This window comes from Carettochelys insculpta, chromosome 23 (genome assembly GCF_033958435.1).
Source record: "Carettochelys insculpta isolate YL-2023 chromosome 23, ASM3395843v1, whole genome shotgun sequence".
Classification (NCBI taxonomy): domain Eukaryota; kingdom Metazoa; phylum Chordata; order Testudines; family Carettochelyidae; genus Carettochelys; species Carettochelys insculpta.
The window spans coordinates 85,376-102,345 of NC_134159.1; the positions used below are offsets into that span (position 1 = coordinate 85,376).

The window sequence follows — 16,970 nt, forward strand, 5'->3', positions numbered from 1 at the left end:
TGCCTCAAGCCAGGCAGCCCCTGGTCAATAAGGTGCTGACCCACCACATCTGCCTTCCTCACTGGGTGTATGGGAATAGACCAAAAATCAAGAAGTAGATCCAAATCATGTACCCCCCCAAAATACAAAAACAATAAATCAACTTGCCTCTGGCTCGGTGGCTGGAATGCGTGGACCAAGTTTCCAAGACTTGAATCTGCCCATGACCTTATGAACACTGACTCAATACGTAAAACAGCAGTCATAGATCAATAGCTACACAATGGAATGTCAACATCACTGCTCTCCAGGAAACCAGGCTGGCAGATGCTGGGTCAATGAAAGAAACCAACTACACTTTCTTCTGGAAGGGCTTGAATTTCAGAGGAACACCACCCTCTATGGAGTTGGATTTGCCGTTTGGAACAATCAATACTGACTTGATAGCTGAATCAGAACGTATTTTATTCTTGAAGCTCGGCACCAAGTCAGAATATGTGCACCCACAAAGGACCAATTTTATTATAAATCTTCAGAAATTTATCAGTTCCCTTCCAACTGACAAACAACTTTACATTCTTGGTGACTTTAATGCAAGAGTTGGACATGATCATCAGTCCTGGCCCCATCTGCTGCAGTCATCACGATATTGGATAAATGAAAGAAAATGGTCAAAGGCTTCTCAAATTCAGCTCTCAGAATCAGCTCTGCATCACTAACACTTTAACTTGAAAGAATGTCACAAGGATTCACGGAGCCACCACAGATCATCACTGGCATCAACTTGACCTTGTACTGGTATCCAGGAAACATCTCAATGCCATCAAAATTACATGCACATAGCACAGCGCTGATTGTGACACCGATCAGTCCTCTATCATCGGCAGAGTGAAAATTGTCCCAAATAAACTCTGCGACAAAGGAACGCACTAAGCCACAAATCAGTACCCTCAGTAGCAGAGATGCACTGAAATGCTCCGTCTTCGCAGATGATCTCACTCGCAAAATGGAACACAAACCTGACCAACAAACTGTTGATGAAATGTGGTCCATGCTGAGAGATGCAATATACAGATGTGCCAAACCTGCTTTTGGAACACACAAATTCTCTAACGAAGACTGGATCAATGAAAATGTTGACTTTTTTGGCCTCTTCTTGAGGAAAAGCACAAGGCAAATCTGAATAACAAAGAACCCATTTCAAAGCACACGAGATCAACTTCACCATGCAAGACCTGTTCTTCAGAGGGAATCCAGGTAGCGTGTGAAAAAGTATTGGGCCGACCTATATTTTAATATTCAAAAGACATCTGATTTGGGCGACCTGAAAACCACGTATGATGGACTGAAGAAAGCATTCGGACCAAATGTTACCCAAGTTGTCCCACTGAAGCATTTAAAAGGTGATCACAGACAAAAAGCTGCAGATGTCCAGATGGGTGGAACACTACTCAAGTCTTTATTCCCATGAGCATATAATATGACCTGAACTTCACAACCTCATCCCACCTCTTCCAGAAGTGTCAGAACTAGATGCAGAGCCTACCGAGGAGGAACTTTCTCAAGCTCTTCATGATCTCTCCAATGGAAAAGCAACAGAAAACAACAAAATTCCACCTGAAGTCCTGAAGGCAAACAAGGCTGTGCTCTTCCCCTTCCTCTATGATTTACTCCTAAAATGTTGGAGAGCAGGTGAAGTTACACATCTCTCTATAAAAACAAAGGTGACAAGGGTGACAGCAACAACTACAGATGCATCTCATTGCTCAGCTTCGCAGTCAAAGCATTTGCCCATGTCATGCTCAAACGCCTGCAAAACCTCACAGATTGAGTCTATCCAGAAACACGATCTGGCTTCAGGGCTGGCAGGTCAACAATGGACATGACTTTCTCACTTTGATAACTACAAGAAAAATGCAGAGAACAAGGAAAACGATCCAGGGTAAAATTGCTTAAATCCAGGCCACTTACAGGCTAGGCTGTGATTTCCTTCTGTCTAAGGCAAATTAAAGCAGCCACAAAAGTATCTTTGCCAGCCCCACTTGCCAGCCAGAAGCCAGACAAGCAAACCCATAGATTTCCCAGCTCTTTCCAAACACCCAGTCCATCAGCCCCGCACCCAGGTGAGAGGTTCTTAAAACCTATTTTACCAACACCACACAGATTCCCAAAAGGAGACAGCCACAGTCCCAGGTCAATATATATTTGGAACCTACCCAAAACAGTATGCTGTACCAATCCTTTAGAATCTAAAATCTAAAGGTTTATTAACAAAGAAACAAACAAAGAAAAGGGTAAGAGAAAAAATGCTAAACTGATACATTTTGTACATCAATTACATCAATCAAATGCAGGCCAGCAATGTTATATGCTGATTCATGAAAGTCTCTGAAAATGCACCCCAGAAGGGGTAGGATTCCAGGTTACACAGTCTTAGTTACTGGAGCACTGGATCCTTTCATTCTGGAACTCTGAATTCTGGAACCAAGATGGTCACTGCCAGGGCCATCTTACAGTTTAAGTGGAGGGGAAAAAGCCCTTTTTTCTTTCCATAGCCCCTTGATGGTCAGGGTCACCTGACCCAGGTAGGCTGCTGTGGCACTCTGCCATTGGATACACTCCAGGCGACAGTCCCAAATTCCTGAGATGTGTATTGGACCTCTGGGAATCTGTTCCTTTGTTTAGCCCATCACCCAGGCTGAGAAGGAGAGCATGCCTCCCACTGTGTACTCCTGGCTCTAAAACATTTCTAATGCAGCTATAGAGCTGTACCTGTAACTTCACATACAAACATGGCACAGACATCTAACAAACAGATTCAGTGCATTACCAGCTTTCATTAGACACCTCACTTTGCACAAAAATTGGTGCCACTATGTACAACATTGAAAGAAACGGCTTCCATATTCAATTTAAAAATTCATTAATGTCACAGAGAGATGTAGCTGTCAGTAGCAGACCAGGAGGGATGGCAATGTGAACTTGCAAGCCCATCTATTTTCAGCTCTATACCTTTTCTTTGGAGGTGGTTCTTCCTCCTCAGATTCCTCCTCCTCCTCAGATTCCTCTTCTGCCTCCTCAGACTCCTCATCCTCAGATTCTTCAGACTCCTCCTCATGCTGCTTCTCTGGGAACAGCACACCTGGGCTGTAAGAGTAATTTTATTAGCTCACTTCAAAAGCGAAGAAGTTCAGTGCTGAATGACTGCAAGGGAGTTACTGATTGACCCTGCGTTGCCATGGTTAGTTGTTCATTTTGCTTTAGTAAAACCTTGATAGTTTGAGCTTCCACACACTGTGGACTTACAAAAGAAGCTGGCTTCCAGATGTGCTAACAAATATTATAGAAATCAAGGATGTGCTGCAACAGAAGTACTTAAGATTTTCAGAAAGCCTTTAACAAGGTCTCTCACCAAATGGATTGCTAACTGGTTGAAAGATAGGAAATGAAGGATAGGAATAAATGGTTATTTTTCAGAATGGAAAGAAGTAAACAGTGGTGTCCCTCAGGCATTTGTACTGGGACCAGCCCTATTCAACATATTCAGAAATGATCTGCAAAAAAGGGGTAGATGGTAAACTGGCAAAATTTGCAGATAATACAAAACCACTCAAGCTAGTGAAGTCTCAAGCAGACTGTGAACACCTTAAAAGATCTCCCAAAACCAACTGACAGCGTAACAAAATGGCTCATGAAAGTCAATGTTGATACATGCAAAGTAATGCACATTGGAAAACATAATCCCTGCTATACATATAAAAGAGCTCTTGGATTAATTGTGGATAGATTTTTGAAAACATCCACTCAATGGGCAGTGGCAGTCAAAAAAGCGAGCAGTGTTGGCAACAATTACAAAAGGGATAGAAAAAACAAATAAATCAATCCTTGGTACACAAACATCTTGAATACTAAGTGGAGATGTGGTCACCCCATCTCAAAAGATATTAGAACTGGAAAAGGTTCAGAACAGAGCAACAAAAATTACTAGGGGTATGGAGCACCTTTGGCGTACAAGAGATCAGTAAGACTGGGGGTCTTTTCAGCTTGAAAAAGAAACAGGTAAAGGAGGATATGAGAGGCCTATGAAACCATGTCAGGCATGGAAAAAACAGAATAACTAATACCGCCTTATCTTTCTGATAACAGAAGTACTAAGATATCAGCAAACGAAATGAACAGACAGCAGGTTTTGAACAAACAAAAGGAAGTATATTTTCCCCACTCAATGTAGAGTCAAACAGTGGAACTCCTACTTAGAGGACGTTGTGAGGGCGAAGATTGTGGCTGTGTTCAAAAAAGAACTAGATAAATTCATGGACGATAGGTCTCACAATGGCTATGGCACAGATGATATCCCCACTCTATGATGGCTAGAAACTGGAAACGGGTGATGGGATGAAATCAGCTGATGATCTATTCATTCCCTCTGGGTCACTTAGCATTTGCCACCATCAGAAGAGATGATGCCAGACTAGAGGAACCTTTGATCTGACCCAGTATGGCTCTTACGTTTTTGAGAGGCCAAGTTTGAGCAAGTCAGACTGGCTGCAAATTAATTGTGCCACAGCCCCAGCGCTCCCTCAGCAGCCCTGCCTCAAGCTCTCTTTTAAATTACTCCACCCCATTGCAGACATAGCAGGGGTTTGACAGTTTAAGTCCAGGTTCTCACTAATCCTAGGTAGCTGTGCTGATGCCATCATAGCCTTGAATATTAATGGAATGATTCATCCCTGTGTACACAGCCTTTGGGAGGGTCACTGCCACAATACTCCTGAGAAGAGGCTGTCAAAAATTTTACCACCTTTGTGTTCCACTAAAGGCTGCAAAAGGAAGAAATTAAATATAGTGAGAGTTGGGACTTGTCCTCTCCCCTCCTTAAAGGGAAGAGGATAGCTCTAATCATTCCACTCCCCTCCTCCCCCATTTGTTATTACAGATAGTGGTATATAGCTGGACCCAAGGTATTTTTCCTTGTAATCGTTCCAGTGTTAAGAAGCAAGTAAATTCTATGAGGCCATGCAGATTTGCTTCATCTAGGAAGTACTTTAATATGATGAGCTCTAAAGAATGCCTAAGAATACTGGGCCCAATATTTTCCCTAAAGCCATGGTAATGTTTATTCACAGATTTGTGATAATCAGGATCTACAATGATATCGGTTATACAATGGTGAACTCGAGGTTGTTAAACCTTATAAAAAAATCTTGCAAGGTAATTAAATCAGTCCTCTGAACATCAACATGCTAAACAACACGACTAGGCTAAGATTTGTGAAATGTTCTACATGACCATCTGTCAACAAAGGGCTCTCTACCTGGGGTAATAAGGGAAGCAGAGTTGGAAGGTGCCACTGAAACCTTTCCCAGAGATCTGCTCCATCCAGCCGTTCTTCTCACATTTCTGCAGGGTTCTTTTCAGCAGATGCACTGCAGGAAACAAAGTAAGATGTATCAGTACCTTTAACCAGACACTAGCCTCGACATCATCTGTTTCATAAAAGTCCCATTCCCCTTTCTAATGCAGTCTGCTAGATGGGTCCTACAAAAAAAAAAGAGATGCTTTAGAAGAGGCTTAACTACATGTGTATTATATGTGGAATATACAGGACAATCCTAATAATCTTTAATATTTAGATTCTTCAAATGCTGTGCCTGCAGAGTTAACACGTGTTACTTTAAATCTTACCAAAATGAGATTAAATTCTCCAGGCTTCTTGGTGGAAATATGACCGGAGCTCACTTATAAATATTTTGATAGAAAAATCCATTTTGCGTGCTTTGACCTTTTAGCTCTGTTCTGATCTAATCTTCTTTGAAATATGTTTGCTTGAGTTTGAATACTTCATTTCCCATCCTTCCCTCTTTTCTCTTCCTCAGCTTATTAGCTATCACCTGGCACTCTCTCAGCTTCACCTTGTTACACTGAATTTCCTCGTACCTTGTGCGCCTTGAGGGAGCCCACTGCACATATAAAGCGAACTTGCCTGTCTGGCAGATGGAAGACATGCATAGCTGGTACAACAGTTTGTTACACAAGTTTTCAGTTTCAAATTAGGATGGAACATTTACATAAGTTAATTTCCCTCTGAACTATTGAGGAAGGAGGGAAGAACCTATTATCCACTGTGATATCTGGTGGCAATGTGATCATATAGACCACTGTTCTAGATTTCAACTAATCTTGTACAAAGTTGCCAAGTGAGGTGTCTATGAAGAGCTTATGATTTGCTGCTTATAGAATCATAGAATCCTATGGCTGGAAGAAACCTTAGGTCATCTAGTCCAGCCACACCCCTAAAACAGGATCAACCCTTACTAAATTATCCCAGTTAGGACTTTGCCAAGCTGGGATTTCAAAACCTCTAGGGATGGAGATTCCACCTTAGTAGTGGACATCCTTCGATCCCAAGGGATTATGGGTTTGTGCCCCAGATGGACTGATTCGAGCAGCGTCTTCTGTGGCTGTGCAATCCAATCCCGGAGTGGTGGTCCTTTCCGCACTGTGAACAGCAGTAGGCAGACGTCGCTGTGGTATCACAGGCACGGATCTTCCTGAGGGCTCTCATGTCTTCCGCTTCCTTCACCAAAGTAGTTTCATACATAAGAGCTTCCTTCACTCCCTGTTTCCAGACATGCCTGTCTGAGGTGAGCAAATGCCAGGTGTTCACACTGATAGAGAGCGCACCGAGATCACGCTTGCACGTGTCCTTGTAGCTCAATTTAGGTCGCCCTTTCAGCCTTTTTCCAGACGCCAGTTCGCCAAAGAGGCGGCCCTTTGGTATTCAGCCTTCCGTCATGCGTGAGACATGGCCCAGCCAGAGCAAACGCCTCTTTTTGAGAAGGGCGAACATGGAGGTGGAGCCTGCCCTCTCAAGCGCTGCGCTACTGGGGACCTTGTCCTGCCATGAGATACCAAGTATGCACCTAAGGCAGCACATGTGGAATGTGTTGAGCCGCTGCTCTTGTTTTGAGCGCAGAGTCCATGTTTCACTGGCAGACAGCAATGTGCTCAAAACAGGCTGTGTAGACCTGCACCTTGGTGTGTACAGGGAGCTTATCGTTAGCCCATACTCTCTTCGTCAGCCTGGAGAACGTTGTGGAGGCTTTTCCAATGCGCTTGTTGATCTCGCTATCAAGTGACAAGTTGTCCGAGATTGTCGCGCCTAGGTACACGAACTCATGGACGACTTCCAGTTCGTAGTCTAGCACATTGATAGATGGCTCGTTACCCACGTTTTGGCCCATCACCTGGGTCTTCCTTAAGCTGATTGTGAGGCCAAATTCCATACACACACCCGCAAAGCGAGTTATGAGTGACTGCAGATCCTGCTGAGTGAGAGCAGCAATAGCTGCATCGTCAGCAAAAAGAAACTCCCTTAGACTCTTCGTAAGCACCCTGGTCTTCGCTCTAAGCCTTGACAGTTTGAAGAGGTTGCCGTCCGTTATTGTGTGGAGAGAGGTGCCCTCTGTAGCAGTTCCGAAGGCATATTTGAGCCAAACTGCAAAGAATATGCCGAACAGTGCTGGAGCCAGCACACACCCCACTTCACTCTGCTGAGAATCTCAAAGGGTTCGGATGTGGATCCGTCGTATATGACGGTCCCCTTCATGGAAGGCCCTAATAATGCTGAGCAGAGCTGGGGGACAGCCGATCTTAGCCAGAATCACGAACAGACCTTTTCTGCTGACGAGGTCAAATGCCTTGGTCAAGTCGACGAAGGCAATATGCAGAGGTTTGTTCTGCTCCCTGCACTTTTCTTGTAGTTGCCTAACAGAGAAAACCATGTCTATGGTGGACCGTTCAACTCTGAACCCACACTGAGACCCAGGGTAGACTCTCTCCGCAAGAGCATTGAGCCTCGTCAGAACACATGCAAATAGCTTCCCCACGGTACTGAGAAGGGAAATGCCGCGATAGTAGTTACAATCGCTTTTGTCACCCTTGCTCTTGTAGACAGTAATAATGTTAGCATCCCTCATATCTTGCGGTACACTGCCTTCTCTCCAGCATTGGCAAAGCATTCCATGCAGCTCTGAAACTAGGGTACCATTGGCGCATTTGAGGATTTCTGAGGGAATACCATCTTTCCCTGGGGCTTTTCCAGAAGACAGTGCTTTTAGCGCGTCCTTGAGTTCCTCCAAGATGGGCTCAGCGTCAACTTCAGTCATAGTGGGCAGAGGCTCGATGGCATTCAGGGCTCTCTGTAACTAGTCTCTCTGGCATACAACTGTGAGTAGTGTTCCACCCAGCGTTCCATCTGCTAGGTTCTGTCCTTCAAGACCTTGCCTGTGGCCAACTTAAGTGGGGCAGTCTCTCTTTGTGATGGACCGATGGCCTGCTTGATCCCATCGTACATTCCTCGCATGGTTACCAGTGTCCAGGGCCTGCTCAAATCTTGGAGCAGAGTTGGAGCCAGTAATCGTTGGCACACCGCCGAGCAACCTGCTGCACTTGACTCCGAGCAGACCGGAGCGCCTGCAGGTTCACCTCACTGGGAGAGGACCCGTATGCAGCCAGTGCCTGTCTCTTCTTCTCAATCGGGGCGTCAGCACTTCAGTGTGGGCTTCAAACCAATCAGCAGACTTGACTGTCTTCTTCCCAAAGGTAGATATTGCAGTATTATAGTGTCCCGTAGTTGTTCCCATCTCTTGCTGATATCAGTGTCGTCTGGGCGGGGCAAGGCCTCTTCAAGTGCTTGGACAAACTCGCATACTTTTGAAGGGTCACGAGTCTTGCCAGTGTCAATGCGCGTCCTCCCTTCCTTTTTGGAGCGAAAGAATCTTCGCAGCTGGATGTGCACCTTACTACACACAAGCAAATGGTCAGTGTCACAGTCTGCGCTGTGGTAGCTGTGTGTGTCACCCTGACATTACCTAAATGGCTGCATTTGGTGAGGACGAGGTCAAGCTGGTGCCAATGTTTCGATCTTGGGTGTCACCACGAAACTTTGTGCTGGGGTTTGATGTTGAAGGTATTGGTTATGCAGAGGTCATGTTGGGAGCAGAGTTCAAGGAAGCGCTGTCTGTTTTCACTCATCTTCCCTGTTCCAAAAACTGTCCCAGACAGAATGGCCAGCTGTGGTGGTCGCTGCCAACTCTGGCGTTGAAGTCGCCAAGGATGAATAGCGGCTCATGAGAAGGTACCTCATTGATGGCAATGCTAAGTTCATCATAGAACTTGTCCTTAGCTTCCTGGGCAGAAGTTAACGTAGGTGCATAGACGCTGAAGATGTTGACCATGCCCACTGGTGTTTGAAGCTGGATTTTCAGCACTCTCTCAGTTCCCACATTTGGTGGTATGACTGAGCCAACTAGGCTGTTTCTGATTGCAAAGGAGATTCCACCACTTCTCTATAAAAACACTCCAGTGCTTCACCACTCTCCTGGTGAAATCCTTTTTCTTAACGTCCTACCTACACCTCTCTGTAATTTCAGACCATTACTCTGTTCTGCCATCCATCACTACTGAGAACAGCCTCGCTCCATCCTCTTCTTCGGGCAATTTGATAGCCGCCTTCAACTTCCTAACTCTTCTCTTCTGCAAACTAAATAATAAGCCCAAATCCCTCAGCCTCTCCTCACAGATCATGTACCCCTAATCATTTTTGTTCCCCTCCACTGGACCTGGTCCAATGCATCCACATGCTTTCTATACTGGGGGGGGGGGGGGGGGAACCAGAATTGGAAGCAATACTCCAGATGTGGCCTCACCAGTGCTGAATACAGGGCAATAACTTCTCAAGATCTGCTGGGAATGCTTCTCCTAATGCACCCCAGTATGCCATTAGCCTTCTTGACTAAAAGGGCACATTCTTGACTCACATCCACTGTAGTCCCCATGTCCTTTTCTGCTGCACTGCTACTTAGCCAGTCCATCCACCATCTGTAACAATGCTTGGGAATCTCTCATCCCAAGTGTAGGACTCTGTACTTGTCTTTGTTGAACCTCATCAGATTTCTTGTGGCCCAATCCTTCAATTTATCTAGGTCACTCTGGACCCTGCCCTTACCCTCCAATCTATCTACCCTTCCTCCTAGCTTAGTGTAATCTGCAAATTTGCGGAGGGTGCAAGCCATACCCTCATCCAGGTCAGTAATAAGATGATTTAATAATATCGACCCTAGAACTGATCCTTGGAGCACTCTACTTGAAACTGACCACCAACCAGACAGAGCCATCGATCACTTCCATTTGGGCCCAGCCAGCTTTCTGTCCATCTTACAGCCCACGTATGCAATCCGTACTTCCTTAACTTATGGGCAAGAATGTTGCGGGAGACTGTATCAAAAGCTTTGCTTAAAATTAAGGTATATCACACATCCACTGACTTCCCCATGTCCACAGAGCCGGTTACCTCATTGAAGCTAATCAGATTGATCAGGCATGACTTGCCCTTGGAGACTCCAAGTTGACTATTCTTGATCACTTTTCCCTCTTCCAAGTGCTTCCAAATGGATTCCTTGAGGATCTCCTCCATGAATTTTCCAGGGACTGAGGTATAGTTCCCTGGATTGTCCTCCTTTCCTTTTTTTTAAAAAGATGGACACTACATTTGCCTTTTTCCAATCATCTGGAACCTCTCCTCTTCTCAAGCTTTCAAAGATAATAGCCAAAGATTCTGCAATGACACCTACCAATTCACTCAGTACCCTTGAACGCATTAAATCTGGACCCAGGGATGTGTGCGTGTCTAGATTTTCTAATTAGCTCCTCACCTGTTCTTTACCCACTGAGGGCTCCCCACCTCCTTCTCATACTGTATTGCCTAGTGCTGTAGCCTGGGAGCTGACCCCGTCCATAAAGACCACAAAAAAAAAAAGCACTGAGTGCTTCAGCCTTTCCCATACCACCTGTCACCTGGTTCTCTCCCTCATCCAGGAACAGCCCCACACCACCGATCACCCTCTTATTCTTAACACGCCTCTTGAAACCCTTCTTGTTGCCTTTCACTTTCCTTGCTAGCTGCATTTCAAATGTGCTTAGGCCTTCCTGATTACTCCCCAGCCTTCTCCAGCCACATATTTATACTCTTTAGTCATCATCCAGGTTTCCATGTCTTACATGCATCCCTTTTGAGTTTAAGCTCATCAAGGATCTCTCATAAGCGAAGATGGTTGCCTACCATATTTACTCTTCTTAGTGTGCATTGGGGTGGTTTGTTCCTATGCCTTCAAAAAGACTTATTTTAAATACTGCCAGTTCTTCTGATCTCCTTTCCCCTTCATATTAGCTTCCAAGGGGATCCTGCCCACCAGTTCTCTCAGGGAATCAAAGTCTGCTCTTCTGAAATAAAGGGTCTGTATTTTACTGCTCACCTTTCTTCCTAGTGTCAGAATCCTGAAATCTATCATTTCATGATCACTGCACCCCAGGTTGCCACCAACTTCTCTTTTGCCCACTAGTTCTTCCCTGTTTGCGAGCAGGAGGTCAAGCTGCATACGGCCTCTTGTCTGTTTGTTCAGCACTTATACCAGATGGTTATCCCCAACATTCTCCAAAAACTTCCTGGATTGTTTGTGCTGTATTGGTCGCCCAGCAAATGTCTAGGTGATTAAAGTCTTCCCAAGAGAACCAGGGCCTGTGATTTGGAAGCTTCTCAGTTGTCTGAAGAAATCCTTGTGTACCTCATCTACTTGATCTGGTGGTCTACAGACACCAACCACATCATCACTTCTGTTGCTTCTGCCTCTAATCTTAACCCAAAGACTCTCAACTGGCTTTTCTCCCTCCATATACTGGAGCTCTGAACAATCATACTGCTCTCTCGCATACATCACAAATTCCTCCTCCAGTTACACGAGTCATGCCACAAAGTCTCTGTTATTCCAATCACCTCATACTTCTTTGACTGGGCCAGGGCCTCTAATTCTTCCTGTTTGTTTCCCAGGCTTCTTGCATTTGTGTACAAACATCTTAGATAATTAGCTGGTAGGCCTATTTTCTCCTTTTGAGCCAGAGGTCCTCTTTATTGTTCCTTTCTCCTTTCCCACTCTCCTCAGGGCTTGTGTCACCATCACCCTGACAAACCTAGTTTAAAGCTCTCCTCACTAGGTTTGCAAGCCTGCCCACAAACACACACTTTCCTTCATTGGGTGGATCCCATCACTTCCTCCCAATCCTTGTTCCTGAAACAGACTCTCGTGGTTGAAGAAACCAAAGCCCTCTCTCCAGCACCACCTGTGCAACCATGCGTTTACTTCCATGATTTGATGATCTCTAACTGGACCCCTTCCTTCAACAAGGAAGATGGATGAGAACACAACTTGCACTCCAAATTCCTTGATCTTCCAGAGTTACATAATATGCAGTGGACTGCTCAAGGTTGTCCCTTGCTGTGTCATTAGATCCTAGCTGAAGTAGGAAGGGGTAATCCACAGGTTTAATGATTTTTGGAAGTCTCTGTCACATCCTAGATTCTAGCACCTGGTAAGCAGCAAACTTCACTAGACTCCAGGTCTGGACAGCAAATGGATGGCTCCATACCTCTCAGGAGGAAGTCCCCGACCACCACCACCCATCTTCTTCTCTTGGGGGTGGTGGTTGTAGAACTCCCATTCCTACGACTAGGCATCCAATGCCTTCCGCTCAGAGGGGTCTTCTTCGGATCCCTTCCCTGAGAGGTCTCTGCCACAGCATTTTCCACCATATCACCCATGCAGAGATCCTGAAAGCGGTTGCTTACCTCCACCAGAATTGGAGATATCTGAATGGTCTTTCTTCTTCTGGAGAATACATACTGCCATTTTTCTTCCTTGTTCTGTACTGCTCTCACTGGTTGCTCAGCCTGCTGTGCCTGCAGGAATAAATGCTGCCTTCTGTCAAGGAAGTCTTTACCTTCTCTGATGGACCAGAGGGTTGATATTGGTGCCTCAAGTCCTCTAATCTCTATTTCCAAGATGGTGACCAGCTTGCACTTGGTACATACAAATCCCCTCCATCTTCTGCGAGGAAGACAAACATAGCACATGCTGTGCAGGTTACAACAGCTGACTTGTAAGTAGACTTCTCACTATCCATTTTTCTCTTCCTTCAGAGAATTCCCTCAGATGATATTAGTGCTGCCTTGAAGGGCAGAAAAGAAACATAAAACTTAAGACCAAATAATATGGTGCTCCCCACAAGTCAAACTCCCAGGCAAACTCCCCCGTTTGCAGCTCCCAGATGGTCACTAGCCTCAGGATCGTGAATCCTCTCTCCTTCGTTCCCTTCTACGCCCAATGGATCACAGTGGGAGGGGCTCTCACACACACACACACACCCCTCAATCAGTAACTGAAATTCAGAAATTCGAATTCACATAGTCAGCCGAGCAAACAAATTCAAATTCAAACAGCCTAGGAAACAAAACATATTAAGTTACTCTCACCTGGTTCAGTGGGGTTTCACTTTCTCTCCAAGCCAAACTCCCTGTTAGCAGCCCCCTAGTTGCAGCTCCCAGTTGGTCACTAGCCTCTGGCTTGTGAAGCCTTCTCTCCTTTGTTCCCTCCTACGCCCTATGATTCGTGTGCATGCACAATATTTGTCTTTGAAGTTACTAGCTTTGGCTGTGTACTTTATTTCAAATGGTTGATGCTGAGAAGCACTAACAGGAGGCTTGGCCAATGTATTGTGAAGAGAGTATTCAAGTTGAATGGATGCACTTGATGGACAATGGACCTTGAGAGGTGCCCATCCACATTTGATGAGCTTCCTAGGAACGTTCTGGCTAGCATGGGGGCAATGGCTTCTACCGGTAAAGAACTAAGTCATGCAAGGATGTGTGACTTGCCTGTGTAACTAATCTCCATCTTGTTGCTGCAATCTTCCACAAGAATAATGGGCTCCTTTCAACAGGGCAGAAGATATAAAAGGCCCTGGAAAGCCCTCCATTTTGTCTTCAATCCTGAGGATCTTTACTACAAACTGAAGCTCTAAACTGTAGGTTCCCAAACTGTGTGCGCGCACGAGGAAAGAGCCTGCACTGGCATTACCTCCTGCAAAAACGTAGTTAGCGCCAGCTTCCTGTGGCGACTGTGTGTGTGGTGACGACCACAGCTGCACATCAGAGCTGGCGTCTCAAGAAGGCCACGCACTGCTTCTCCTCCTCTCCCAACAGCTGGCATGTCACCTGCTGCCTTGGGGGGGGGGGCGCAGGCAGGAGAGTAGGAGTCCCAGGTCTGCACCAGTTCCAACTGCTGATGCAGCAGACCCACATGAGTACACATTTCCCATCCCTCCCATGAATAAAGACAATGCAGAAACGTTTGTGGACATGAAAAATAAAGCCTGTTCAATAAACCCCATATCAGGGCAAACTGCCCATCTGGCCACAGCATCATAACACCTCCACATCCCCACACACACACCTCAATCCTGAGCCTATCATACATCGGAACCCTGTCATGAGACACTCTCACATCTCCAGTCTTTGCCACAACACTACTGCACAATCCACACACTGCAAATCGGTGCCCTGAGCCCATCATACTCCCAAACCACCCTGCCCTCAGCCCCTCATACATGCCAACCTGAACTACTGCAGGAAAATTATTTGTATAGATTAATATTTTATATTATATATGGCCACAATTAATAAAAGTACAATGAAGACTACATTAAGTATGGCTTCAGTGTCATGGAATAAAATGAGATCAATCATCCTCAATACATAGTACACCACACAGTTCTCAGCAACGATGCCTGAGAGACCTAGTCATCTTGAGCAACACTTGAACTACTGTGCTTTAACAGACAAGCCAACAGAGATTTTGCTGCTAAAACTTCAAAATTTGAAATGCATGAAGTTAGACACTACTGGTGCTTTTCATCAAGCATCGGCAAAAGTAGTAGAAGCATCTTATGAACTGTCATTGCTCATCGCTAAAGCCAAGAAAGTGCACACAACTGGAGAAATTCTTGTGAAGCCTCGCTCATTGAAAGATGCTGATATTATGCTTGGGGTCAAAAGCAAGAAAAAACTATAAAAACTTTTGCTTTCCAACAATTCCGTGAAATGCTGCATCAATGACCTGGTGAAAGATCTTAAACTTCAAGTTGTGGAAGCAGTGTTAGAGGCTTCTCTTTTTTCGCAATTCAGTGCAACGATACCACTGATGTACCACAACGCTGTCAGAACAGCAAAGAGTCTTGTGGCACCTTATAGACTAACATATTCTGGAGCAAAAGCTTTCGTGGGCAAAGACCCGCTTCATCAGATGCGTGAGTGGGGGTGGTGCTTTCAGAGGGGTATTTAAAAGGTGGGTTCCCAGTAAAGGGAGAGGGCCAGAGCTGACAAGGTCTATCCAGCAAGGTGGAAATGGCCCAGTATCAACAGTACTCATCAAGAGAGGAAAGAACAAGTCAGATCAGACAGGGGGATGTGAGCCATTGTCAGCGCCTAATGGGGAGCTATCAACACCCAGAGCACAGAAACTGTCTTTGTAAGCTGCGAGCAACCCCCGACTCTGTTTAATCCATGGTTAATGGAGTCAAATTTGGAAATAAATTGCAGCTCAGAGATTTTTTTTCCACTACAAATCACAAACCAGTGACTAGAGCTGGAACCAGCCCCTGTAACAGTCCTCGCTGCCAACTCTGCTCTCATATCTACACCAGTGACATCAATCACAGGACTTATCAACTATGCCATCAGGGGCTCCTTTACCTGCACATCTACTAATATAATATACACCATGCACCAGCAATGCCCCACTGCAATTTACATTGGCCAGACTGGACAGTCTCTCCATAAAAGAATAAATGGACATAAATCAGACATCGGGAATGGTAATGTACAGAAGCCTGTGGGAGAACATTTCAATCTCCCTGGACACTCAGTGGCACATTTAAGGGTGGCAGTTCTGAAACAAAAAATTTCAGAAATCAAATGGAAAGAGAAATCTGAGCTGCAATTTATTTGCAAATTTGTTTCCATTAACCATGGATTAAACAGATTGGGAGTGGCTTGCAACTTACAAAGACAGTTTCTCTGCTCTGGGTGTTGACAGCTCCCCATCAGACACTGACAATGGCTCACATCCCCATCTGAGCTGACTTGTTTTTAACTCTTCTGATAAGTACTGTTGATACTGGGCCATTTCCACCTTGCTGGATAGACCTTGTCAGCTCCAACCCTACCCCTTTACTGGGAACCCACTCTTTAAATACTCCTCTGAAACACCCCCGCCTCCACTCATGCATCTGATGAAGCGGGTCTTTGCCCATGAAAGCTTATGCTCCAAAATATCTGTTAGTCTATAAGGTGCCACAAGACTTTGTTGTTCTCAAAGCTACAGACTAACACAGCTATCTCTCTGATACTTGTCACAATGCTGTCAGTGTCTTGTCTATGTTTGACTAATTAACAATGGAACTGTGAAACTGTTGTTTAAGGAACTGATGACCACATCAAAGGCTTCTGATGTTATGAAAACAATTTCTGACTTTTTTTTGAAGAAAATAAACCTTCATGGGGAAAACTGGTTGGTGTATGCACTGATAGTGCTCCACTGATGCTTGGTTTGTGCTCTAGATCTGACATTGTTGGCCAAATTCAACGAGTCACATAGGTTATCTTGGAAGGGTTTTAGCAGCCAATGCTTTTCTGTGTATGATTGCAGTGAATTATGGTTTACGGCTGGATTTTTTTCTTTCAAAGTTGTAAAATTTGTGAAAAGTGCATTGACTTTTTGCTGCTCTTTGTGCAGATTTGGGAGAGGATCATAAAATTCTTGTTTCACACAGAAGGTATGATGGCTTTCCAAAAGGAAACACGCTTTCAAGATCACTCAAACTTAACAGAAAAAAGAACAGTTATATCGTGTTTACAGACCAAATGTTTCAGTTTCCACTGGCATACCTCTGGGACTTTTCTGAATCTTTGAACAAGCTCAATTTGAAGCTGCAAGGAAACTGCTGCAAACATGAAAGCATTTACAGAAAAAAATCCAGCTTTAGAAATGTTGAACACAAGCTCAAAAACTTAAATTTTCATGTTTTCCGACATTTTCATC

The 16,970-nt window shown here is 44.9% G+C and overlaps 1 protein-coding gene across 5 annotated transcripts in view; it reads right to left on the reverse strand.

Moving 5' to 3' along the window:
- Positions 1-16,970, reverse strand: part of HP1BP3 (heterochromatin protein 1 binding protein 3) — a 101,013-nt gene that overhangs the window by 5,451 nt on the left and 78,592 nt on the right. For all 5 annotated transcript variants that reach the window (XM_074975541.1, XM_074975537.1, XM_074975539.1 and 2 more), the window contains 2 exons: positions 5,294-5,405; positions 2,992-3,126 (listed from right to left, as the gene is read on the reverse strand). In XM_074975541.1, the coding sequence (XP_074831642.1) occupies positions 2,992-3,126; positions 5,294-5,405 (247 nt within the window). The remainder of the gene's footprint in view (positions 1-2,991; positions 3,127-5,293; positions 5,406-16,970) is intronic.